Here is a 27,155-nt window from a genome sequence, read left to right as displayed (position 1 = left end):
AAGAGACAGTTGGGGAAAGTCCTCAACACAACCTGACATTTCCCCATGCAGAATTCAACCTTCAAAATACAGCTGCTCAGCTTGGAGGGTGGCTTGGAGTAAAAGTGACTTACCTGTGATCCAGTCGGCAGGTATTGATATTTAATCATCCTCACGTTACTGCTGCAGGCTTTCTCTCCAGAATGTCAGACCCTGCCAGCACCTGCCTACAAGAAACCTTGTTCTTTCAGACCCACGAATACCATCTTTTGGAGGCATCCAAATGACCTTTTGAACCCTTCTCTGTATTGCCCCTTTCTGGGCAAGGCTGCCTTCCCTTTAGCATAGAACAGATTCACAATTCAGCTCAGTGAAAGGAGAGTGTTTCCAATTTTATCTCCAGTTCGCAGCTTTTAATGCAGATTTGCTGCATGGGGAGACTTACAGTGTTTGTGAAACCAGCTCTGAGATGGCTGTCTTGGAAATTCCATGCTAAAGGCAAATTAATGCCTCGTTAATAAATTAAGAATTTCACACTAGGGCATTTGTACTTCAGAGGCAGCAAAGGCTGTGGAGTGTAGCAGGACCTGGGATTGCAGTGTTGCAGAACTGGTGGCTCTGGAAGCCCTCATCTGACCTGTCGTGTGACTTTGAACAAGTCGCTGTGCACACCAGCTTTCCTGCATCTGGGTACCAGGGCACAGCTCTGGGTCTTTTTACCTCCTTGTGTGTCCGGGAGAGTGCAGCTCAGCACAGCACCAGTGCAGCATTATGCTGGGTCCCCCCACTGAGCCTGACTCCATCAAAGCACATAAGCCCAGCCTTGGAGCCAGCCAGCCTGAGGATCATGCTCGAAGTCAAGCAGATGTTTTAAAGCTGAATCTGGACAGGCTTTTCACTCTGCATGTTGTACTTTTCCAGCAGCTAAATGAGAGCAGCATTACAGCTGAGAGCTTAGTGGTGCCAAGGCACAGGTATATTTTTCTCTGCAGTAGCAAGTTCTCTGCTGTCCTGTGGTGCCTTTCTCCAACCCAGTCACCTGGTCTCAAGGGCAAGGAGGAGCACATATAGGGGCAACTAAGTGAGACCTTATGGTAACACCAGAGCAATATATGCATGTGGGGCTGGACCCACTCTGGTCCAGCCTGCTGGACCAGTCGTTCCTCACAGTCTCTTAACTCTGCTTCTCTCAACATTTGTCCCTGTTTCTAGTCCTCTCCCTGCTCCAAGTACATGTGGAGGTGACCAACACCCTTTCTTGATGTTGTCTGCATCTCTTGATTGTATCTTCTTCCAAACTTCCCCCAGCTCTGTCTCCAGTCTGATGGGTAACTTGGGACCACACCTGCATCTCTGCATTTCTATCATCAGACGCAGTCCCAATTAAATTGTTGTGTGTCACTTCAAACCACCTGGTTTTAGCCTTGGCATGAGAAGTTGCTGGTGGCACATGGTGAAATGTCTCAGTCCTTGCTGCACTTCTGAAGAGGTTTGTGGGGACAGTGCCAAAATGCAGTTCCTGGAGAGATGGATAGCAGCAGGGTGAAAAAGCAGTAACATTTGAATATCATTGCTTCAGCACTAGTTTTCAAAAGCTACAAAACAGTTGTGGTTTTGTTTTGTTTTGTTTTGTTTTTTTTTCTAGGGGTGGCTTGCAACTTACATAATGCATAGACAATAAACCGGACTGATTAGGTAGTTTATCTTATGCCAGGTCGAATTTACATGAGGGAATTGTTTCCCAAGATTGAGACTGGAAACAGAAGACTATATTTTAACTGCTTGGTGTGAGTGCTGCTGTGAGCTGTGCTTGTAATGGGTAAGCTGTTGAGGACTGATGCAAAAACTAGTGGAGTGGAGTACTTTTTCAGCAGCCTGGTAACAGCATTCTAGAAGAAACATGACCTTGTTTTCTTCCCTAGCATACATTTTACAAACTGCTTTTTACCATATTATGAATTGCCACTAAGATACTTTGCATGCCAGCCTCAAGTTCCATGGCTGCAGATGCTGCCTCGCTGTCATACGCCTTGCACGGTCTCTTGTAACCTGCTGAGAGATGTTCAAACCCCGAGCAGATTTGGAGCATGGGGAGAGTTGTCAGAAGATGTGGCACTCAGACCAGTGATCCTAGCAGAGCTGGAGCATGGGTAGCAGTTCAAAGCTGAGAATGCACATTAGGCAGCATCATGTTTTGCTCACTGTCACCTTTGATTTTAATGTTTAAACATGCTGTTTACAGCAAGCAGCACTGGAGGGTGTCACAGTGAAAGGTTGTCTTGTTGGAGGGAGACACATTACTGGCAGGTAGTGGAAAGGGTGTTTTACCCCTTTTTCCAGTTGGGACTACACATTCCTGCCCACACATTGCTGATTTTCCCTCCTTGGGTTCCTTTCACACCTAGAAAACCAATGGAGCTCAGAAGGGTTTTAAAAAGAGCTGGCACATTCGGGAGACTGGAAAATAAGTCCCTAACTGTCAACATCCTTTGAAGCATTAGTAAATTGCTGTCAGTCACAAAGTTCGGCTGAAATCTGACCTGAAGTGTTTGTAATTGTGAATACATATATATGAAGAAGGCCATTTGCAGATAGAAAAATCAGTGAAATGCAAGTGCATGCAAGAAAGAGTAAAGTTGGATGAGTACCAAGTGGTAATTCTATGGGAAGCTAACAATAATGTTTTTACATTACACAGGGGGAGGCTGTAATTTGTCATCTGGTTTGTGGGAGTTCCCTGCTCACAGACCTCTCTGCAGATGCTCCTGGGGGACTTTCGCAGTGCAACAAGTGGTTGCTGATTGTCACGGCCATTCATTCTGTTGTTTGTTTTTTTTTTTTCCAAACCTAAGGAGCGCAAGTTTCCAAAGTTTGTGTCCAAAGAAATGGAAAACATGTACATTGAAGAGCTGAAGTCTTCTGTCAATCTCCTGATGGCGAACTTAGAGAGCATGCCTGTGTCTAAAGGAGGCTCCGAGTTCAAGCTGCAAAAGCTGAAGCGTAGTCACAACACCTCAATAATTGACATGGGAGAAGAAAATGAGAACCAGCTTTCCAAGTCAGATGTCGTGTTGTCATTCTCCCTAGAGGTAAGCTTCACGCACACAACAGTGTGCAGAGCTCGTGGGAGTAAGAATCGCAGCAGCCAACTTCTGCTGAGTTCAAACTTGAGTTACACGAATAGAGGTCAGTAGAAATCAATTTCTGATCTCCATGAGGAACAGCTCCTCTCTGAGGAGCTTTACGAGAAGCTTTAGCTGTGGTCAAACACTGTGTCCTTTCTGGTATCTCACCATCTTGTTGGAACAAATTGTGTGAGATAAACTGTCTGGCATTTCCTGCTGCTGTCTATCAAACGGGTCAGAAATCTGCTTCATTAACTGACCTCTTTATGCAGCTTGTGACTGAGTACCCCCGTAACCCTGAGCCTGTATTGTCCCCGAAACCAATGAAACACCATGAATGTCAGCATGTTCAATTGTTGCCAGTGTCGCCCTGTGTCCCTGCAAGCCTTGCTTCCTCTTTGGAGAATTGTTAAAAATTGCTGGGGTTTGAATGCACCCAACAAATTAGCTTGCAGTGTGTGTGGAAATGCTGTGCTTCTCTGGCTTGCTTTTTGGTTTGTGTTGAGCACTGGTTTCCAGCACAGCACTCTGTCAAGCAGTTTGTACAGCCCAGGGGAAGGCAGGGTGCTGCGGGTCCGCAGTTACCTCCGACACAGTCTGTCTCGGTCCTAGAAACAGTGTTGCTGCAGTAGCAGTTTTCAGCCAACTTAATTGTTCTGTGCAAACATATTTGCGGTCTAGGCAAGACATTTACTCCAAGGAGTCATTAGCACACCCATACAGAATTGTTGTTGTCTGTCAATGAGTGGGTTTATGTTACGTTGTCAAAACAACTACCAGGATGGGGTCAAAAATGTAGGATGCATAAAAATCAGAAAATTCTATTTTTGTGTAGTTTCCTGTTTATTTCTCTTCCTAAAGGGTCTCTTGTTATATATGTCATGCCAATGCAAAACTTAATGACACCGGTTGTCCAGTCTGAGTTTAACTCATTATATGTCTGAAGCCATCTTTATAACATTCAGTTCAGTCTTATTTAAAAATAGGGCTATGAACCCAGAGATGGTTCCTGCAACAGCAGAATCAAATAAAGCCTGATTTCAAAGTGTTCCCGTGCAGAGGAGCAGGAAACTATCACAAAGCAGTAGACCTCTCTGTTGCAGGAGCCTGTGCAGCATGTATAGCCGTGCATAAAGGGACTTGCCCTTACAGCGGGGCGTCTGAAACTCTTTGCTCCAGCTGAACCCCATCTGGTGGGAAGCAGAAGCTCAGTGAAGCACTAACTTCAGGAGCTGGCAGGTCTGTGCACTGCTCTGTGCTCAAAACTCTTGCTGCAAGAGCGCTTTTAGCAAAAATGTGTGCTCATCAGAGGGTTTATGGAACTCTGTGTGTGAGGGAAGGGATCCTCAATGCAAAGACAGATCAGAAGACCTAAGGAGAGGAATTTTAAACCCCTGCATATATACTTCATAGATAGCTGTAATGAAACATGAACAGAAACTCCCACAGTGTTTCTTGTAGACATGTTTAAGGTACATGGTTAGCAGGATTAATCACCTTTTTTTAAAAAAAAAGGTAATTACCTGCAAGAAACTTAGATGGTGGTGTCTTAATAAGAAAGATTTATTTTAAGAAAGATGAAGGGAGACTTTTTACCAGGGCGGGTAGTGCCAGGACAATAGACAACAGTTTTAAACTGAAAGAGGGTAGATTTAGATTGAATGTAAGGAAGAAAATGTTTACAATGAAGGTAGTGAGACTCTGGAATAGGTTGCCCAGAGAAGCTGTAGATGCTCCCTCCCTTAAAGTGTTCAAGGCCAGGTTGGGCGGGGCTCTGAGCAACCTGATCTAGTTAAAGATGTCCCTGCTCACAGTAGGGAAGTTGGCCTAGATAATCTTAAAAGGTCAAGCCCAAATTTTTCTATGATTAATCTTGAAAATAGGCTTTTGGCACAAGCTGAGTAGCTGTGTGCTTTTTTTTCTGGATTTCACATATTAAGGCACTTCTAGGTACGGCATGGCCATGTCGGTGAGGACCATCCTCTGAAGCGTGGTACATCCCTGGGCATCCAAGGGTTTCAACAAGCACACGTGCAGTCAGAGGGAGGCCTCCCAGTCTCCATACAGACCTCGCTGGCTGCTGCGGTCCCCGCTCAGCCTGGGCAGTGCCGCGGTCCCTGCCCACCTGCCACCATGAACATCCAGCAGCACGTGGAGGACCCCAGCGCTGGCTGACGCTGGGGGTTCAGCAGCCAGAGCGAGGTCTGAAGGGGCTGCTCCTCTTACGCTCCTCTTTCTTTGCCCTGCAGGTTGTCATCATGGAGGTGCAGGGTCTCAAGTCGCTGGCCCCCAACCGTATTGTGTACTGCACCATGGAAGTCGAAGGTGGGGAGAAACTGCAGACTGACCAGGCTGAAGCCTCAAAGCCAACGTAAGTCTTGCTTTGACTTTTGCTCTCTCCACCATGCTCTCCTCTGCCCCATCTCCGTGTGTCGCTGTGATAACTCTGGCTCTGGCAGGGTGAGGCCAGAGGGAACTCTGAGAAGCAGAGGACAAACTTGGCCTTCCACATATGCAGAGCATCATCCTGTGACTAAGAATGGCAGATAAGCCCTGATGGAGATCTTGATGGCTTACCTCTCTTGTAGCCATAGGGACATAAATTTGTGCCTATATGTAAGTACTTTGCTAAATAGGGATAAAGTTAAGCATGTGCTTAGATAAATACTTGTCTGAGTGTCCATCTGAGCTGGTGCCATCAGGTGTAGGTACATAATCTTGTCCTCACTATCAGGGTTTCAGCAGTCATACAGCAAAGGGAAACAGCTGGCGGGGACACACTCCAGCAGCCACAGCCAGAGATGGGAGAGAGGAGCTGGGGAAAGCTTCAAGTCACTCAGCTAAAGCTTCATCTGAGGCCAGTCTGCCCTTGTCCAGTTCAAGGGCAGTCTTGTTCTGTCTCTTTGACCTAGTCCCTAAATCCCTAGTCTTGGCCCCATACTTGGCTTTTTTCTCTTACCCAGATGTTGTTATAAGCCTGCTAATAGTGATTGATCTTTGTTAATTTGGAAGGAGAAAATGATGAATGGTTTATTTCCTTTCTGATTCATGGGATTAGTTAACTTGAAACACTCTCTATGTGGATTTGAGGCAGTTTTACTCAGGTTCACTGCAGAGATTTCACACTTAAATGAAATTCTCCGTGTGCATCCTCATGGTGGAGAATTGCCAAGGTGATAAGAAACCTCCTCCAGCAGTGGGGAACAGTGCAGGAGGGGCTGCTGTTGGGATATTCTCTCTGTGTTCCCATATCCCATTCCCTCCCAACAACCGCTCCCCGGCGGCGTTTCACCGGGAGCTTCCCCAAGCTTGTGGAAGGAAAACCAAAACCGCCCAGCTGCGTAACACGTGAGTGCAGGAGCACTGCAGGCAAGTTCAAGACCAGCTGATGCAGGCAGGAGGGGAGCAGAGCCGAAGGCAGGCTGCCTTCCCGCAGTGGTTGTCCTCCCGCAGAGGCACAGGAACTGCTGATGCCTTGTGCCCTGCGCTGTACCGGAGGAGCAGGAATCTGCAGTAAGCGGTTTAAAAACAATATTCCCAATCAGGGAAAGTGCTGCAGCCTGGCTTACTTTTCAAAATGCTTCAAAAACTGCTTCAGAGAAGGAAGTAGGAAAGCTCTGCTTGGAAGTAAATTTCTATAAGATCCTGCAATTGTCACTATTTTAGGTATTTTTATTGCTTCAGTGGAGAAAGTTGGGCTCCATTTAGGGGAAATTACTACTAACCATACTGAAAAGCACACTTCTGCTGGGTTACGTGTGCTTGTTTAGCTTGGTCTGTTCATCCCACTTTTGCTCAAAGGCTTTGTCCTTCCTTACACAAGCCTTCTTGCTGTCAGCCATAGGACCATTTATACAAGTGTTATTTTGAAAACAAGGGCTGCAGGAGTGAGCTCTTTAATTGAGTGGGTCTTTTTATCATAATGAAATGTACAATGTCTGGGCATGAAGCCATCAGCCCTCAGGAAAATGCAGCCAATGCTGAATGCTGCAGTGTGATATGAGTTACGCAAGTCCATCACACTCATCCTCTCTTTGCACTGGCTGCCCGTAGGGGTGTGAGTCAGGCTTGACTGTTGCATTCCTTGAGGGTCCTGGGACTTTTTACTTCCAAAATCAACAACCACCCAAGCCAAGGCTCTAGAATAACCTTCCACAGAAACCAGAGACCATCACAGAAAGCTTGTCCTTTTTTCCTCTCTGTATTAGAAGTGCTGCCTTCACCTTGCTTCCCCTCCCAGACACAACAGCCCAGACATGGAAAACCAAAGCCCTATGAAGGCAATGTACTGCACTTAGATTCTCCTCTTCAGAAGAGAAAGAAAGAGAGAATGAACCAGATGTGACATGGTTGTCATGTTGTTTAATACAAACCCTGAAGGCCCTCAGGTACTCCAGTGATGAGAGCAGTGATAGAAACAGCTCAGGGAAGTCTTTGGTGCATTTTTGAGCTGCACTGCCTTGCAGGCAAAAGGTTTGTGGTCAGCCAAAACAGCCTTCTGGAGAGTCTCTTTAGATGCTGATGTTGCTCTCACCGAGGTCATTCACACCTTGTTTGCTCGTGTACTTTTTATCATAAGCAAAACGCTCATTGATTAAGGAACTAGATCAGCAAAAGCAGACTGGACTGCTCTCCTGGGGAGCTTGCTCCCCAGGTGTCCCAGGTTTTGTGTGCTTTGGCAGGGGATGCTGCCTGGCCTGGGGGTGAGGAGCATGCTGTGGGGATTTTGAGACTCAGCACTATGGAAGTGTAAATACTGAAGCAGGTTACCCCTGTGCATCCCAAGACTTTTATATCTCAGAGTCTCAAGAAAGAGAAATGCAGGTTAAGTGCCCATACTCAGACATGGTGAATATAGTTCTGGAAATAGGCAGTATTTTCTCAGATTAAACTATAAGTCTTCAAACTGTTTGAAATTCAGCTTTGTCATCATCTGGAGGCTCTACAGGCTACAGAAGACTAAATTTCTCATAAATATCAGGAGAAAAAAAAAATACATTTGAACAGTAAGATTCACTGGAAGACTTCCCTTTTTTATGATGGCCCAGTGTCCTGGGAGTGGAGAATGTCACAGGGCCACACAACCTTGTGGAACATCTTTTTACCTAAGAATGTCTTACAGAGTTGTTCACCATACTCTCACGTGTCCTTGAAATGCCAGCCCTCAGCCAAAACACCCAAGTCACAGCACACCAGTGTCAGTGGCTGCCCTTCAGCTTGCTGCTGTGCCAGGGGTGCTAACCAACGCTCTGCACCCCTAATGGAAAAATGCATTTTCTCAGCCAGGGAAAGATTTCCCAAAGCATCCGTCCAGGTCTATGGGAGATTCACCTTTTCATCTTCCCTGGTGCAAAACCAGCAGTTTTTGAGAATAAGATGTTTGAAAGTATCTTAGTGACTTTGGAGCTTGAATCCTGTTTGTAGATCGTGAAAGAGGCAGGGTAGCAGCAGGGGTAGCAGCCACAGATACCAAGTGATCAGACGAGTCGTGTGTGAGGACTGTGGCTCTTGGGATGGCATTAAATACTGGTCTTCTATTTTTATTCAGGCTCTATGTTGGGTTCCTGACATTTTAAGCCCAGTCCCTTTATGTGAGGATTATGTGCCTCAGCACGGGTACAGAGGATGACACAGTTCTAGAGAAAGCCAGACCCAAAATAGCAGGGGTTATTTCAGATCAGGATTGCAGTGTATTATTAGTAGTGCTTTTTATAAGTTGTGTAAGAATAAGCCTTTGTATTACGCCTTAACCTGCAGATGCCTCTACAAAATATCCCATAGCCCAATGTGAATGGGATTTTACTGCTTTTTGCGCTGGAACTGTGTTCTTGCAGATCATTGAGAGGTTTATACCCCGCCTCTTCCCTGCATGTTGGCCTGTCTGCCCTCGGCAAAGCACGGGGGGCAAGGTGGTTCTGCATGTCTCCAGCATTGCCCTTCCAGGAGCTACGTTAGTAATGCTGCTCTTTGCATGGCCCGAGAACAGAGTTGCTGAGGGATCTGGGAATAGCACAAAAGATCCAGCCACAACACCCTCATCCTACAGTCTCTAAAGAGGCTGCTGAATATATTTAAACAGTGACCTGTGCTTGTAGCAGTGCTCATGGGCTATACCAGTGGTTCATTTTATCGTGTCGGCTTTCTTTGACATGAGCAGAACAAAAGAAAACAAAGAGACCCAAACAGCAGCAAGGTCCTACATGCCTTGTGAATAAACGCTATATATTCACCTGGACATATTTCAGTATACAGATAAGTCTCATTCTCCCTTGGCTCGCAGTAATGAAAATCAGGTGTGCCTGCATTGAGGTCAGCTGAACCATTTGGGTTAAAAGTAGTAAATAACTATTGGGGGAAGAATCTGGATAACCTATCTGGGCATTTTGGCATGCCCAAGAAAGGACGGAGGTGTGGGATGTTCCTCTAACTCTGGAAGTGGCTTCATTTTGAGGTTATATATCCCTCCTTGCAGAGCAGCCGCTTCAGTCCTAGTGCAAGGGTTGTGCAGTAGCTCAGAATATGAGAAGGGAGGATGGAACTTGTTATTTTTGAAGGAGAAAAGATCACTCTTTATTGCCTGGGGGTTTTTTCCATGCAATTTTCTTGAGCATGTGCTGTCAGGCAGTGCTGGAGAGAGCACGCTCAACGGGTCTCATCTGACTTCATGTTACTTCCTACGTTGCTTGTCACGACCAAGAGCTTGGGCCTCAGTCCCTCTCCAGAAATTCACTCTTGATAAAGTAATGTCCTTGGTACACTTTTAAACCTCTCCATCTCCATTCCCTAGCCACCGCACCAGGAGACAGGAGTGCCCTGTTTTATCTTTGTGCTCGCTCCTGATGCTGCTCCCTGATTTGCTTTCAAGGTGCTCTGACAGCTCAGCTGCTTATCTCTGCTGCGACAGGCTGCCCTTGTTCGGATCCCTACACCAAACCTCCAGGCTTATCATTCGACTAGGGTCTTCATTTTGAATTGGTGTGCTGCATCCATCAGCGCCTGCTGCCTGGCCATGAAGAGGGACGGGAACTCCACAGCGTTCTTCCTCAGACACTGTCTCCTCCTGGGAGATGGGCACTGAGCAGCAAAGGGAGAAACCCTGCGGGAAGGGAGGCTGGCAAGCAGGGATGCCCTCTCTCCCTTTGCAGAAGGGGAAAATCTCATCTTTTCATTCAGGAATCCTTTGCCTCAGGCCCTGGAGTCTGAAGTGATGCTCAGTGGCTTTGCACAGAGTAGGTGCGTGGTAAGAGCGTTTTGTTGCAGTCAGTGTTTTGCTGCCACTGTTAGTTGGGAGCAAATGCTGTGAACGCTTCCCCCTGGTAAAATGAGAATGGTCCTTTCGAGACGTATAAATTACAGAGAACTGTTCTGTATGCTGCAGAACTAATTTAACTCCACAAAACTAAAGGGGTTTATACCAATGCGAGTGCGAGCAGTTTAGCCCATAATTCACGTGGTGTATCCCTCAGTACAGCTGTCGGTGCCGTGCCTGGTAGGTCACTTCCAGACGTGCAGATGGGCAGGCCAGGAGGCTGGCCACTGCTCTTGGCGTTGCTGTCCTGGCTGCTGACAGCCCTGCAGGCTCCACAGGCAGGAGAATCGGCTGCCTTAGAGTTCCCGGCATCACCCAGGTGCTCTGAGCCCGTGCTACACGCAGAGCTGTTGCTGTCTGGGTATGGCACCGTGGCAAAGCTCAGACAGAAGACCTGCGTGGCTACACGGTTTTAATCAGTCAGTCATATTTCAGTTTGCATACCTAGCTAAGCCCTGTCTAAGCAAAAATCATGATGCTGGGTCAAAAAAAAAAAAAAAAAAAAGGCAAAAAGAAATTTTAGGAGATAGCTGCTCTTTTTGCCTTTTTTGCTTTTTTTTTTTTTTTTTCTCCTCCCTCTTCTAGTTGGCTTCAGCATTAAATATAAGCTGTCTTAATTACCCAGACTGATTGGCTTGCCTCTCCAGTTGCATGATTTCATTTCACAGCTGTGAAAATGTTTACAGCTCTTTTTTCTTAGGAAACCTAGAGGAGCCTTATGAATGTGTCAAAGTAGGTGACTGAGCCCTGAATACAGCTAACATCAGTGTCTCAGAGCCGTGGGACTGTGCATGGCTTTGCACCTGAAGGGTTCTGCTGCTAGTTAGGTCTGACCTGCTCTTCAAGTCGCCTTTTGTGTGTGTGATAGTATTTCCATAATGCTCCTGAGATTTATGCTATGACTTTCCCACTTTGAAAGTGGAGGCTGTGGACAAGTCATTAAGCACAGCAAAAAATGCACTGAAAAGTTATTACCCAGGTGCAAGCATGTGATCTATTATGGGAAGTCTTCATGCACATGGTTTAGTGGCCTTTTTAATTAGTAATTCAGAACATCTTGTGATGCTTCCTTGTATCTTCTCTGCAGGAATGGTTCTTACACAGCTCAGCTGCTGCCCTGGGGACCATGGCGGGAGGGGGGGGACAAAAAATCTGTTTTAGATTAAGCAGCCGAGTTTTATCCCAGAATAAAGTCAAGGCCCTGTAGGGATTCTCTTACCCTGAGTATCACTCAGACAGCCACCCTGGCGTGGTGCAGCCTCCTGGAGAGCAGCGTGATGCTCTGCTGGGACTGCAGCGGGTGATCCCAGGGATGGTCCCACTCCCAAAGGTCTCCTGTGCAGCCCCTCCTCTCTCCTGTGCTATAAATGTTACACTAGAAACTGTGCTGAAGAATAATGAAGGCTTGTTTCTATAGGTTTACCTGCTGTAGTTCGGTTCTTTGGTATCAGGTAAGTGCAATCTCTGGTTGTGTTTTCCCTGACCTTTAGAGCATATGTAGTATTGCTTTCGCCTGGATTCTCTGGTGTCTAGTAAGGGTTGAGCTCATGCACCTTCTCTTTCACAGATGAATGTCTCTCTTTTCTCGCCAGCTGTCTTAATTTCTTGAGTGTTCCTATGCACTTGGGAATTATGTATTCCTCTGATAGCACATACATTCAAATTTAAGTATTCCAGAAGGTGTGATGATGCCCAAGGCATTTTACATCGACACCCGTCTGCTTCATCACTCCTATGCATGCAACCTTAAGATGGGATAGTAGAGACCAAAAGGACATTGAAATGAGATTGAGCTTCAGTGATCTGAAATAATGCTAAATTAAGAAGAGGACTGCAAAGCAGAAGTCCTGGAATACATTCAGTCTTCTTGTTTAATGCTCATGGTTGGTGCTTTAAGAAAAATGAAACCATGCCTTAATGCAAGTTCTGCATGTCACTTGCTGAGGGAAGGGCCAGGGATGAGACATGTGAAAAGTGCCCAGTTGTTGGTTTATTTATTAAGTTCTGGGTAAAAGTAGTGCACGATATTATTTAATGAGGGGCACTGCTACTGCTGGTTGCAAAGCAGCCTAGGGAGATAGAGAGCATGCTTTAAAGAATTGGTACTGTGCCTACTCCTGCCTGGACAGAGCTCTGGAAGAGGGAATGGTTAAATAAGAAGGCCAACCTTGACAGTGATTTCTCAACATTTTAGTTGTCCTTTCTGTGAAATGAAGGTACAGAGGCCTGTTGCCTTTGTGGACGTCCTGAGTCTCCCAGTGAACAGCAGCACTATGTGTGGAAGTACTTAAAGGGAGCTATGTACTGTTGTGACTACATGGGCAAAGAGGACAAGGCATGCTCATGGAGAGAGGAGCTTGCAAACATGGCAGGAGTGCAGAGACATGGCAGTGTTTTCTTGAATTCTGTCCAAAGCAACTCCACAGTGTTTCAGGTTGAAAAAGTCTGTGAAAGGCAGGACACAGCACACAGGAGTGTGCTGCCCAGCTCACTGGTCTTTGACACCTTTTCCACAAGGTCTTGTAGGCAAATAAAGCCAAGAGCATTCGCAGCAACATCCACTCTGTGGCTTAGAGGAGGTGAGAAGGGGGATCCCAACAGCTGCACACAGCTGCTGCAGCTGCGGGATCCACTGGGGCGTGGGAAGGGGGCTCACCAGCCCCTGTTGGTTGCTGAAGGAAGGATGAAGTTCTGCAAGTCAGGGGGTTGCTGAGCCCTGTGATCATTGTCAGGCCAGAGATGCAAAATGCATGTCTAGGGACGGATCTCCCACAGAAACACAGGATGTGGCATTAGTGTATTTGTTCCAGCTCTTCTCCGTGGCTCTGTGTCCCTGGGCCAGTGGCTGGCTCAGTCCTTACTTTGGGATTTCTATCCATGAAACTAGGACAATGCTTCTATTTCACAGCAGAGAAAACAGTCATGACTGAGATGGCCGGGTGGGCATCATCCTGGAAGTGCCCACTCATCCCCAGTGACCCAGGGGATGCTAGGATGACTTTGCTTCTAGCCATCAGAAGTTAAGCAAGACAAACCTCATCCCAAGTGTCTGGCTAGATCTGGGCTTCCTGGCCTGGGTACTGGTTTAGGAGAATATAGGACAGCAAAAACGTGAGTGGTGGCACAAGAAGGAATAGTCTCACACCTCTTGTTCCTCTCTGTAGCTGGTTTTGGAAGGGTACCTTGTGTCATTTTCTGCTCTGTTTATATTTAGGAAATATTTCACTGCTCTCTTCTACTGAATTTTATAAAGGAAGGTCTAGACTATGTTGACATAAAATCACTATCCTGTATTTTCAAACAGAGGATTTTTCTCTTTTTCTGTGGTCTGTGCTTATGAGACACTGAATTTCTGTAAAGCAGGCAGTGCATGGCCTTAGTAAGTCTAAACCATAACCAGGCCTTAGCAGAGCTCCCCTTTGCAGTTGTGTTTTATTCCAGAGTGATAGGATTTGGTAAAGTGATTTACCTCCTCTGAATTAAATAATTGTTCTGTGAAATGAGCAGCTCTGTGGCCGGTTCAGTGGAGCATCTTTGGCCAAAAGAAACTTTGATTAGCTTGTGCGTGGCATTGCAGTGACCTTATACAAGAATTGGTAGCAACTGCAGATAGTAAATGCACACAGGCCCATTTAATGAATGAAACTCTTAACTTGTGCTTTATCCAAAGCAGATATACTGGTGAAGCACATACAGTAGGCAGCCCTTGTAAAAGCAATTATTCTCTCAATTCAGACCTCCCAGCAAAAGGTTGCTGGGCTTACATTTCCATTTCCTCCTGCTGAGCTTTTCTCCCCTAATTATAATATCACAGTATTAAGCGAGAGCACAGAGCATTTGAAAAGCAGTCGTCATTTAAATCACGCTAGTAATCACTCTACTTATTTTCCCTGTTAATACCCTGAAGATTGTGGTGAATAGCATTGCCATAAATTCTCATCCAAACCAGCCACGAGATTTCTGCAGCAGAGCACAGCCTGGGGAGAGGCAGGCTGGGAGGAGTGTGTGGTCCTGGGCACAGGAGGTGAGGCTGGGCTGGCTACAGGCCTGGCAGAGGGACATCTCTGGGGCAGGAATGCCATCTCGTGGCCGTAAATAGCTATTATGTGATTAAATCCACCTCCCATCCCCTCTTATAACTTCCCCATAACGCTTACCCTGTGTATCAGCTATGCTTAGGAAACACTTCACGCTGAAATCAAGCTCTGCCTTTCCTGTATAGCAAAGATCATGGCTTTTTGGGTTCCTAAAGCTGTGCCATCGGCCTCAGCAGCTCCTCTTGGCTGCGGTGCCCTGGCAGCCGAGTGACACGGTGCTGGCACGGGAACAGGATCTGCGGGGACTGTGTGTGAGCCACAAGCAGATCAAGAGCAGACCTTCACAGCCTTTGCTTTGCTGCAGTCTCCGTCAGCTTTACCCTATTCCTTCTGCACCTTGCACACTCAGACGCAGATGTGATGCTCTCCTAGACATATTTCCCTCTCAGCCGGCAGTCACAGTGTTGCCGTAGCCAGTTTGAGGATGTGGGAGTTGCAGCTCCTGAGAGAGAGATGGTGCCTTTTATCAGCTGTCTGGTACTGCTGGCTGCATGATGTTAAGCAAGATGGTGTCTGCGTGCATGACACTTACATTGTGTCTCAGAGCTGTAGGAACAAAAAATGGACAGTCCATGAAATGCTGGAGGTTGTAAGACATCCTTAGCTGCTCCTAGGAGGAGCCCAGACCTTAGGGACATGCTGTCTCTGCTCACCTTTTGGATAGCATCACGGTGCTTTCTGCAGTGAAGTTTTTGGATAAATGATTTTTTTTTTGTAAGCAAAAGAATTGCTAGTGGGGGGGCGGTTTTAGCAGAGGGTCTGTTATATGCTCAGCAGGAACTGGGACATCACAGGAAACAACGGATTCACTCAGAGAGCCGCTGGGTTATCCTGTCAGAGCAGAGATCAGTGCTCTGCCCAGAGCCACGGCCTCACGTGGCGTTACGTAGTGCCGGGGGAAGGCAGGTACAGCCACCGCTGCCGGCCAGTGCGTGCAGGGATGCTGGCTCCTGTCACCTGCATGGTGGCTGCATCGGTGAAAGCAGATTTTTGCCATCATTGTAAAGTCTGCACAGGAAAGTCTAGGAGGAATCAAATCTGTTTGTGCTGTCACTCCCACTTCAGCTCAGCTTCTTCCGAGGGGATGGGACTGAAAGGCTGTTCTGTCAGCAGAAAGAGAAGAGAGGAAACAAATGTGAACAAAAATAGGCCGTGTTGTCAATCTGTGTCTGATGACTTTGGTTATCCTGTTCTGAAGGTGAGTAAACACATAGAACTTTTACCGTGGGAGGAATCCCAGAGGAGGCTCAGCAGCTCTGGGGAATCAAGCCGTGTTACAGATGCAAACCGTTCTCAATCTGTTTCTACAGTCAGAGTGGAACGGTACCTTTCTTAGCACCTGAATTGTGTTTCCTAGCCCAGGACATTTTTGCACTAGCGGAAACATAGAAGGTTCTTTGCATGTCTCTATATTCTTTGAGATTTTCATTTCAGATCTGTTTTTCTGCATCAGGCAGTCATCTCCAGCACCCCTCTTTAGCAGTGGAAAGATGGGCGCTTTTAAGGCAGGCTTCATTTCATCTGCTTGCTCTGTCTAAATTGGGATGAGGCAAATTAAGGCTTAACTCCACTGACTGTTAATTAGATCTCTCCTTATTACAATAGCAGGGACCCAAGGCAGGTGACATGGGCATGTGTACATGGTAGCACAGTCCCCTAAATTTGTGGTTTTCCACAGTTGTGGTTGGTCTCTTGTCTCAGCATTCTCTCCTAATATCTAAAAATCACATTCTCTCCTTGGAGCCATAGTTCCATTTGAGGCCCTCTGCAGCATGTGAAATCCAAATTCAGTCCCACAAAAACCACCAAAGAGATTAAATTACTTGCTGTTTTGCCGGTGGCTGGCTGCTGCTGGTGGGAGGAACCGACACCTCCTGTACTTCGTCCACAGCATGATGCACTTGCTGAACACTGCAGAGCAGGCAGCACTCACTCTCTTTCTTTGGTGTCTTTACTCAGCACCTTATTTTGTTTCTGACTAAATCATTTTTTGCCTTTTAATAAAGGTATCTCTTGAGATGGTGTATCACTCACTAGGTTTCGTTTCTTAGAACTCAGATGACCTCAGTCGAGGTTGGTAGTTCTACTGCCGTAAGTCACAGACCAGTTTGTAACTGTTGCCAACCCACTATCTCCAAACTGGCTGTGGTTTATGGCATTCTCCCACTGAAACAGAGCTCTGTGTGGAACTCCACTGCACGGGTCTCCAGCTGTGTGACCGAGCCTGTAGGTTTTCTTGTTGGAGAGCCTGAATTCTTCTGTTGCCTCTGGGTTTTTTCAAATCCCAAAGACACAAACCAAAAAACCTATTATCCACTGCCATTACCCATGAGAGTTACAAAAAATACATATTTTTCCAAAGGCTTTGTAATGTCCTATTTCTTTTTATTACGGCTTTGTGACCCAGCTAGTGCAGGTGTGAGCAGCTGCCTCCACCATGGCATGTCCATGCTGTCACATCCCCTGCCAGGTCGATGCCTCACCAACACTGCTCCCAAAGAGGAGTGAGCTGTGTGCTCTCGCCGTTGTGAAGGGCTCAGCCCATGGGCAGCATTGTCTCATTTATTTCGTTCCTAGAAGTTTACAAATACCCATTTCTGAAAATGAAAAGAGCAATTTCATCCCAGGGGGATTAATGATGTCCCTGCATCAGGTTTTGCTGTTGAGCTGAGTAAGTCAGTGTGCGCTCTGTTATAATGAACTGCAGCCTCAGAATATGGGTAAGGGAAGTTCACAAAGATCACCGATAACCATGATCTTGGTTGTTGACCTTTATTTCATGTTTTTGAATGGCTGGTGTATGTAAAATATTAGAGAATATAACAGAAAGCTTTCCTGCATGCTTCTTCACATGGAGTTAACTGTTAAACACATTTTAAAACTGTTTTATTTTCATCCTTGCTTGTATCTCTAGAAATATGTTAAAAAGAAACACACCTTAACATTACATTAGAGGAAAAGGAGTACTACTCCATCAGCTGCCTGAAGGTAGGTTAACTCAATGCATCGTGTGCTTCTCTAACTTTGTTTTTCCCAGTGCTCAAGCTTTGGACATACCTGATTTATGGCCCAAGATTTAAGGCTGTTCCCTGGAAAGGTCTTTTCTGGGAGGGGAGGAGTGGGCTGAAGAAAGAAAACCACCATTTGTTAGGCAGGATTTCTGGAAGAACCAGTTCAAGACTGTGTAGCATTTCAGTCTCCCAGCAATGAAGCGAGATTGGATCTCTCCATTCTCAGAGCAGAATCCAGCTCCAGCAAGCACCACGCTGGGCACTGCAGTAAACCGAGAAACCAAGGCTGGATTAAAAGCATCAGGTGAAGCAGTGACCCAGAAAGTGGTGCCTTTGCTGACCTGTGTTTCCTCAAAAATTAGGCAGTGTCTATCTGACTGCTGTCTGTGCCACCCTCTTGATGAGCTTCACCAGCCGGCTCGCTTTGGAGACTGAACTACCAACACACCAGGAGGGACACAGACACACTGCTGTGGGTGCCAGGAGAGAAGAGGTGAGGGATGGGGTTGAAGAGAAGCGCATGAAGCACGACGCTTTCCTGCCTGCACCGGCAGCACACGAGGGAGGCAGCCAGCATGGCCAGTCATGTTCTTGCCAGATCCCATCCTGGCAGCAGAGGACAGCAAGTGATGTTAAGCTGGCCTTGCAAATTTTGTCCCAGACGTGGTCACATATATTAAAGGCCTTTCAGGTGGACCTCCCTGCCTCTGTACGCAACCAGCCAGCTGCTGCAGGAAGGCGGGCAGTGCTGGGTGCTGGTTTAGGTGTCTGTGCCCCTGTGGGGATGGAGACAACTGCGCGCCGTATCCTGCATCCCCAAGGACGTGCTCTTGCCCTGGGAGGGGACGTGCATTGCTGCTGATTTGGTTACGTTTGAAAAACGATACTGAGCAGGTGGCTCGATAAACTAGTGCAAATCTGACCAACGCGCAGACTGGGATCTGCCCGGCTGGGGAGCAGCTCTGTGGAAAGGGACCTGCGGGCCCTGGTGGGGACAGCAAGCTCAACAGGAGTGAACAGTGAGCTGCTGTGACAAAGAAAGCCAACAGAGGTAAAGAAGTCATTATCTCACTGCACTCAGCATTTGTTTGGGCACACCTGCAATACTGTGTTCAGTTTTGGTCCTCGCTATGCGAAAAAGATGTGGACAGGCTGGAGAGGGTCCAGAGCAGGGCCACAAAGATGATCAAGGGACTGGGAAGCCTGTCACGTGAGGAAAGGCTGAGAGAATTGGGTTTGTTCAGCTGTGAGAAAAGAAGGCTTATGGGAGACCTTATCATCATGTTCCAGTATTTAAAGGGTGGCTACAGAGAAGATGGAGACTCCCTTTTTACGAGGAGTCACATGGAAAAGACGAAGGGCAATGGGTGCAAGTTATAAGATTCCAATTGGACACAAGAAGAAAATTTTTTACAAGAAGAACAATCAGCCACTGGAATAATCTCCCCAGGGAAGTGGTGGATTCCACAGCACTGGATGCTTTTAAGATTCAGCCAGACAGGGTGCTGGGCCATCTTGTCTAGACCATGCTTTTGCCAAGAAAGGTGGAACCAGGTAATCCTTGAGGTCCCTTCCAACCTGCTGTTCTATGATTATTCTTCAAGACTTTTTTACTGAAGTGGTAAACTTGTGGGAACAAGGCAGAAGGGCAGTATCTCCCACAGAGAGGTGCCATGTCCCAGGTTACTGCTGTGTGTACATGGAGCGTAATGCACACCTGGAGTGAACCCAGTGAGGGATAGCTGTCCTTTAATGCACATTTTTACTTTTATTTTCTGATAATTTTTTTCACGTTTATTTCATGCAAGCTGGCAGGCAAATCCGTTTCAGTAAATATATCTGGAGAGGGAGAAGATGTGTCCTCTGGCAGTTCTGAAGCCCATGAGAATTGGTCATAGATCACGTTTAAATGTCAACCCTGTCGCAAGCACATCACTCTCCAGCTGCTCCCATGTTAGCCTACTGACAGGCCAAGCTGGTTAGCAGGGCTGATTCATGGCCCAGCAATATAATTCAGTTGCACTTGTTCATTATTTATAGAAATCACAGGCATCAATGTTCTGGCTAGATCAAGTTACAAGAGCAGTGAGATGGAAGAAGGATTACTGTTTCAAATTAGGCAGGGGCTAAGCAGACTTTGCTGGAGACTACAGTACATGAATGAAATAATTTAATGCATTCTGGGTATTAACATATATGTTCATTTTTGTGAAGGTCATGAGTGCTAAAATTTCCTTTAGAGGAACATTTACAGTAGAGGTGAATAGAAATGACTAAGTCAGTGTATCTTAAGGACAGGCAAGAAATCATAGATTAGGCCAGCTAAGTGGGATATTGTGGAGAAAAGCACCTGCAGTTAGAGACCCTGCTGCCTGGTTTCATGCAATATGTGAGTGCAGTCAGGACAGGGACCCTTGCAGGGTTTGCTCAAGCCTTATTCATATCCCTAATAGCTTTTTGGTCACACACTGTAACACAGCAGTGCTGTGACATTTGAATTATTTTGTCTTGTTGGCTATGAAGTAATTTAAATTTATAATTGCTCTGTCAGCATTTTGGTAGCACTCAGAGGCTGCAGGCAAAGATCAGGATGTAAAACACTTCACATCCATAGGATGAAGACAGTTGTTTCTGTGGTGACCTTAACAGCAGGAAAGGTTAAGATCTTGGTACAGCAGCAAGGTGAGGAGCCTACGTGGTCTTACTTGTTTTGTCCGTAAGTTGGGAAGGGCTGAGTAGCGTCAGCCTGAAGGTTTGCCAGAAAATCACCAGCATGTTGCTTGGAACAGCTGACAGCAGCTTGGTCTGAGTAACATGGCACCTACATCACCAACGGCATCACTTTCCCTCTGTGTGCCAGTAAGCACAGTGCCTGTGAGAGCTCCTAAACACTCCTGAAATCAGACAGGTAAGCCTCTCCTTCAAGTGCTCCACATTAGACAAACCCACGGAGGTAGTGGGGGACAAGGCTGTTCTTTGTCCCTTCTTGTCCACTCACACCTTCTGGATATGTGTCATTTTATGTTTAATTCAGAAAAAAATCTCAGCGCTTTAGGCTGTTTGGTTACTGTGATGACACCTCTAGGTGAATCTGTAGACACAAATTCTACAGTGTTGATCATCTTACTTTGCTTGTAAAAGGTAAAACAAGGGCCAATATTTCTCAAACAAGCACCTGGGGCATATCTCATCCTCTGGCTCTTTGCAGCCAGAAGACTTTAGCTATTCATCTTAAGTTTGATGCCTAACTAGAAACCCTGGAGACACAAGTAGATCCTAGTGATATTACTGGAACAGCAGGGAAGACATAATTCTAGCAAAGTCCCTATGCATGGCAGCATTTCTTGGTCAGCTCCAGGCTTTGGGATACTCTGGGCAATAAGAAATGCTGGGCTGAGGGCTTCAGGTGGGATTCAGATAGTTAATGTGGTCCTAACTGAGAAGGTACTGTCAGGATTTTTCTGCATGTGTACTTCTTTTCTATGGCGTATATGTATCTATATCTATAATATAGATATCTCCTTTTGGCCAGAATGACATTATATGTCCTTGTTTGCAGATGTGTTATTTCTTTGAAGCGTGAGCATGAGCTCTGTGATATGAGGACAGGATAGCGTGGCTACTTCATAAGATTTGTCTAGAATGGGTCCCAGGGCACTTTCCCAACAAATAAACTTCTGCAGTGATAACCTGCATAATTATTAAATACGAAAGTGAAACCATTACATTGTTAGTCCCTCAGAAGATCCTAATACCTAACTACTGTCCAGAGCTAATTTTCTGAACAATAATTTAATACACAGCACAGATAAACTGCGTACTTAGATTGAATACAAATGATGTTTCAGTGACATGAATTATGGCCTTATGCTGAGCATCGCTATGGCAACTAATGACATCACCGCAGGCTTCAACCTGCACAAAACCCAACTTCTGAGGGTCTCTGTTTGTTGGCGCAGATCTTTTCAGAGCTTTTGGGGGTATGAATATGTAAGCACCACAGTGTTGTCAAGGGTTTGCTATGTATGTTTACTGTCATTTGAAACATTTTTTCCCTTTGTGGTTAATGTTGTTCTCATGAAGGAAACCTAATGAAAATTACTGTTTGTATTTGGTTAGTAACATTTGTTGATAACATATGGTCTGGGAATGCTTCAGCAAATAAGAGCTTTTTAATAGTAAACAGAGATATGAGTTCTATAAAGCAGATGCTGTCAAAATACACTGCGTAAGGTTGGATATTTTCTTACTTTTGCCTCTTACCCAAAGTGAGATTATCTTCCTGCATTCCCTGCTGGTGACAATTGTTTTTTTAAGAGAGAAAATATAACCTGTGAATTGAAGCTGCAATTAGAAAATAAGGTTGTTTCTTGGTTCTTATGCTTAAAACACTTACTAGGTAGCTGATGGCTCACACATGAAAAGATACAGTATTGAGCATCTGTCTGGACGTGTAGTGCTGTAGATAATTTATGCCAAACCTCTGCTCCCTGGCACTGGTGGCAGTTTAATGCACTGTCATAAAAGATGAAACATGTGGAACAGTGACACTGGGAGAGAAAACTTAAGAGCAAAGCTGACAAAGAAACTGTGTTTGTTAATCAGCTCTGCACTGCGCATGCTCATTTGCTGAGCTCAGTTGGAGAAGATTTGCTCAGAGGAGAGACAAGCGTAAACCCATACTCCTTGCACACAGGAAGGAGTAAATGATTTTTCCCAATAACTTTCCAAATGCAAAACCTGCTGTTTGGTGTGTATGTTTGAAGAACATCTAGTTGCTAGACCACATGTCACCTGAGCCTTTTCCCTGTCATTTCAAGGGAACTGCTTTTCTTCAGCAGAGTATCTAGTTTGAGGACAGTGTAAAATGAGAAAGTGTCCTTAATAGCAGGAGGGTGAATAGCAGTGGTTAGTGAGGTATGATATAATCTCTCATCTGACTTGCAGTATTCTAGGTTGCAGTGAGTGTTCTATCACATCACTTGGAGATGTTCACGGGACACTCTTGATTTCTTCTAGTTTACAAAAAGTACCTTGTCTGTGTTTATTTTTCAAGCTTGCTTGTACACTTTGCATGAGTTTTGAAGTGTGATGAATTTTCAGGGCCTCTGGGAACAACATAGAAATCTAGCTCACAATGAATTGTAAAAAAGGACAAAGAAAAAGAACAAAAAAAAAAAAAAGTAAAAAGAGCAGTTTTTATCTGCTAGTTTCACACTGGGCCTCTGCATGATCAGATATTCAGGAGCATCATCTTTGCAGTGGTGCACTCTTCCTCAGCCCTCCCTCTGCCCTTCATCTTTGGCCAAGCTGTTCTCTGCTAACAAGGGCAAGTGCAGTTTTAGGAGTGCTTTGTTTGACTATCTGGAAGTTTCTGTCTGGCTTTATTTTAATAAGTTTCTAACTTTCTAAGCTGCAGAAACAAAGCTTGAAACACAGCTGTGAAGTCTCAAGCATAAAAGCTTCATGACTTTTTACCCGTTAGTGTAGAAAGTATTCTCTTCTCTACTGCTTTCAGAATTGTTTAAAGCTTACAAATAGGCTTTAGTTCAAGTTCCACTTAATTTTTGTTCCATGACCCTCTTCAGCCTGTGCCTGTTTGCCAGAGGGGAGCATTTTCCTGTATCTCAAAAGCCTTAGCACAGGTGAGTAATTTGACTTGTTGCTGTGAGTGGCATCACTTGTGCAGGCTCTTCGTGAGCCTATTTGAAAAGCCGTAGCCCTTAGGACGTTGAACAAACTTGGTGTTTCATGAGATTCTTTTCCCTACAATCTCTCTAAATCAAAGCTGGCTGCTGTCTAAGGTCCAGGTATCTTTAAGACAACCCCATGAGGATGCTCACCAGCGCAGCTCAGGTGAGCCCTCATGGGTGTCACCAGGGAGCAGCTCCAGCTGCAGCTCGCTGGGACGGGAACAGGGCCCATGAGGAAAGTTCCTGAAACAGTGCAGGGAGCTGTGGTCAAACTGGGGCTCTGTGCTTAAACCCTCCCCCGGTGTCCGGGTTGAGAAAGGAAACCTCTGGCACGAGGGCCCATCACCGGACCTCCTGCCGGTGGGCTGCAGGGATGCGATCAGCTGTGGGGTGGGCTCCCCTGTAAGACTTAAAATGGCAAGTTTGGCCGTAGATGTCAACAGACTGTGGCTGGGACCGTGTGCCTGCAGGCTCCCCCATGGAATGAGTCCATGTTCTCTGCACGCTCGGGCAGCTTGTGGTTGGGGAAGCTTGGAGATGTCCTCTAGAAACAAGCATGTCTAGAGGGGGTTCTTGCAAACTATGTGTCATTCAGCGTCCTTTCCAAGCCATGGGACCTGCCAGGGGATGACTCATAGACCACAAATAGTAGACAGTGGTCTTGGTTTGTTGCGTAGTTGGAGAGTGGCCACTTCCCAGCCACTGCTGTCCCATCCCCAAGGAGCTGGTGTCCTGCTCTGCAGTCCCAGCAAGCTAGGATTATTGCATACATCATGGCTTGAACTTAAACCTGGGCTGGGCTGGGACTCAGAAGAGGACCCAGGTTAAATTGGTGTTTTTTCAGAAAAAGCAAACCTCACTATCAACCTGGAAGGGAGAGGTTAATTAGCCAAGAGATGAGCAGAGGCATGAGCGATTGCAGATGTCCTCGATCCTCAACTTCTGTTGTGACTATACAGGCTGCTGCTGTGGGAGACATCTTGTTCTTTCTAAATAAAAAAGATATCTTAAATTTGGTTTCATGCTGCTCCCAAATACTTTCTTTTTTTTTTTTTCCCCAAAGAACCATCATGGGTTTTCTAAAAATCTGTCCCACACTTCCCAAAGAAGATAATTAATGCCCTTGTCACTCGGACAGTCCAGGCACTTTGGCTTGTGTCAGACAGGACATTTTCAGTTAACCATTGCACACCCAGACAGTAGTGCTGCTGACCTGCCAGTTGAGCTGAACATCTCTCTCTCCTTATTTCCATAGCTGGGGCACCCAAGGAGACTTCACAACAACACACGCGCTTCCTGCAGTGAAGGTGAAGCTGTTCACAGAGAGCACGGGAGTACTGGCTCTGGAGGACAAAGAGCTTGGGAGGGTAAGGAGATTTTCAGTTTAATAACGTTTCCTTCTGGCCCTACTTTTCTAGAGAAATCTCTCCTGTACGGAAATATCTTTGGAGCACAACATGCTCTGCTTTTTTGCCAAGCTTCAGGAGGGGGGAAAAAAAGCAAGCTCTCCACTGCTGGAAAGGAGTGTATCTCGCATGCTGTCTTTGTTGTGAGTTTTTAATGGCAGAATTTCAGCTGGCTGTGCCTGCACTGAGCACAGGCAGAGGATCTTGTGTGTGATATTGGCAGTCCGGAAAGCCTTAGAAGTTGCTTACGGAAATGGACATTCCTGAGGCAGAAAAGGGGATTATGCTGAAGCAAAAAGAGGGGATTTAAGTTTGGCAAGAGAGTGTTAAGCTGCTCTCATATCTGCTGAGCAGCCGGTGCACAGTTTGAGCAGTTGAAAGCACTGACTGCGGTATTCACTGCAAAGGGCTTGAAGTCCTGGCTTCCCCTGGGGACTGTGGCTGAACTGGTGGCTTCAGTGGGGCTGGACTGGGAAACTTGGGGGTTCGTTTCCCCCATCAGTGGTGTTAATAGCAAAGAGCTTAGATTCCCGGGGTACTGGCCACAGAGCTGACCTTCCCGCCCCATCTCTGCCCCCCACCTGTGGTCCCTAAACCAGCACCCTGGCACCAGTGGCCCTCCATTGCTGCAGCCCACAGCTCCGGCATATCTGTGGATGGCAATTTCTTGTGGCTTTGAGACACTTTAGTTAGTCTCCACATTTTTTTTTTTCAGCTGTGTAATTTGTGTTGGCCCCAGGCATAAGTGGCAGCAAAGTCCCTACCATGCCTTCCTCAGCTCTTCAGGGGTGTGAGATCGGCATGGTGAAGAGCCCATGAAAATCAGTTCAGGGTAAGAGAGGCTACACCTCACACATGGGCCTGGCACTGTCCATATCACAGCTCAGCACGGCCTGAGGAATCTGTGGGAGCAGCCTGGGCTCACTCTGCCTGGCCCTGCAGTGCACCTTGCTCTCTGCCCTTTCTACATTGGTTATGGCCAAGGAAGCCACTGATCCTGTAGCAAGCTCAAGCACGGTATTTCCAATTATGGACTAACCTGCTGGGATGTTTCTTGCAAACTCTATGGCTGCTTGTGCCTTGACGCAAGAGAGTCTGTGTCCATACAACTAAGTTTTCCCTAATTAACATGGCTTCGTGTTCATCCTGTTCATACAAGTGCCAAATGTTCTTTCAGGTCCTCGTGAGCTGTTGATTTAATTTGTATCTTTATGGTGGAGAGTGCTGCATGTGATTTTGTCTCAAAATTTATGTTCATTTTTACTGTTTGTGTTTTCATGTTCATGTAAAATCCTTTGTTCTTGCACTTGAGAGACAGAAAAGCAAAGCTACCCCTTCTTTTCTCCTCTCAATCTTCTCTTAAAAGAGAGTCACAGCACCTTCGGACTTTCCTCATCCACACCTTGATCCTTCCTTTCTCCTTATCCTCCTCCTTTTTTGACAAAGGGGATGCCCCCACTAGGCTGCAGTACTCCAGCCAAAGACCGAATGTTGCTTTGCTGCACAGCACCATAATATTTTCAGGATTATTTTCAAACCCTTCTTCAAAGAGCCCGGCACTCCTGCCTTTATCCACTGCAGCATGCTGAGCAGAGCTTTTCACCCAGCTGGCTGTGATGCCATTCAGGGCTTTTTCCCCTGAATGGTTACACTCGGCGTAGACCCGCTTCCTTTGTAAGTCTTGTTTCCACTGGCAGCCATGAGTGGTGCTGACTTTGCTGGTCTCGGGAAGCAATTAGCTGTGCATGTTGTTCTGAGAAAGATGTCAGGCCCCAAAGCAACCCCCTCTTGCCCTGAAATGCTGATGAGCCAGCCCCACCAATGTGCTTTAATTCCTGGTCCAGCGGGAAGCCATCCCTCAGCTCCGAGCTTCTGCAGGCCAAAGGACGTGGGCCAGCAGCGGCGAGCGCGGGGAGCCGGGCGGTGATTCCCCCTGGCCCGTGGCCACCAGCCCTTTCAATCGGCCGAACTTCAAAGGGAAGCTTGGTGTGCCCGGAGCGGCCGAGAAATGACGCGTGTCTGCTCAGGCTGCATCAGGATTTCTTCTTAAACGAAATAATGAAACTGGGAGCGTGTTAAGCCCCTGGTTTAGCTGCTGGAGTGGGCATGAACCTGTTTGCATGGAAAGAAGAGGGAAGCAGGTTTTATACACAAAAACACCCATGCTCAGCCGCCCTTTGAGAAGCGGCTTTGTGCTCTGCCAGGCATGTACAATGCCTACTTTCTATTGCGAGTGTTCAATTGGCAACCGGCCGGCACTCCTCATTTCACCACTTTTATTGAAGGGAGAGCTGGAAAATGCTCCCAAGCCCTAAACTGCTGGATGGGCAGCTGAAGGCATGGGAATACATCCTGGCCCTATTGAAGCTGGTGGCAAGGCTCCCACAGATTTCATCCATGCCAAGACTTCATCTGCTGAGAGCAAGGAGGGGAAGAGCCATGAATTACAACAACATTGAGTGAAGTTTATGTGCCTTTTAGTGAAAAAGAGTTAGGAATCAAAGTAGAGAGCGTCCCAAACACCCTGAGTGGCTG

At 46.4% G+C, this 27,155-nt stretch overlaps 1 protein-coding gene across 20 annotated transcripts in view; it reads left to right on the top strand.

Moving 5' to 3' along the window:
• The window catches only part of CADPS (calcium dependent secretion activator), a 220,897-nt gene that overhangs the window by 80,795 nt on the left and 112,947 nt on the right, over window positions 1–27,155 (top strand). For all 20 annotated transcript variants that reach the window (XM_042799818.1, XM_042799816.1, XM_042799817.1 and 17 more), the window contains exons 5-7: window positions 2,832–3,068; window positions 5,354–5,475; window positions 24,470–24,581. In XM_042799818.1, coding sequence (XP_042655752.1) covers window positions 2,832–3,068; window positions 5,354–5,475; window positions 24,470–24,581 — 471 coding nt within the window. The remainder of the gene's footprint in view (window positions 1–2,831; window positions 3,069–5,353; window positions 5,476–24,469; window positions 24,582–27,155) is intronic.

Source organism: Tyto alba, unplaced genomic scaffold (genome assembly GCF_018691265.1).
Source record: "Tyto alba isolate M040663 unplaced genomic scaffold, T.alba_DEE_v4.0 Super-Scaffold_3, whole genome shotgun sequence".
Lineage (NCBI taxonomy): Eukaryota > Metazoa > Chordata > Aves > Strigiformes > Tytonidae > Tyto > Tyto alba.
Note: the sequence above shows the minus strand (reverse complement) of the source record. Positions and strands in the feature narration are given on the sequence as shown.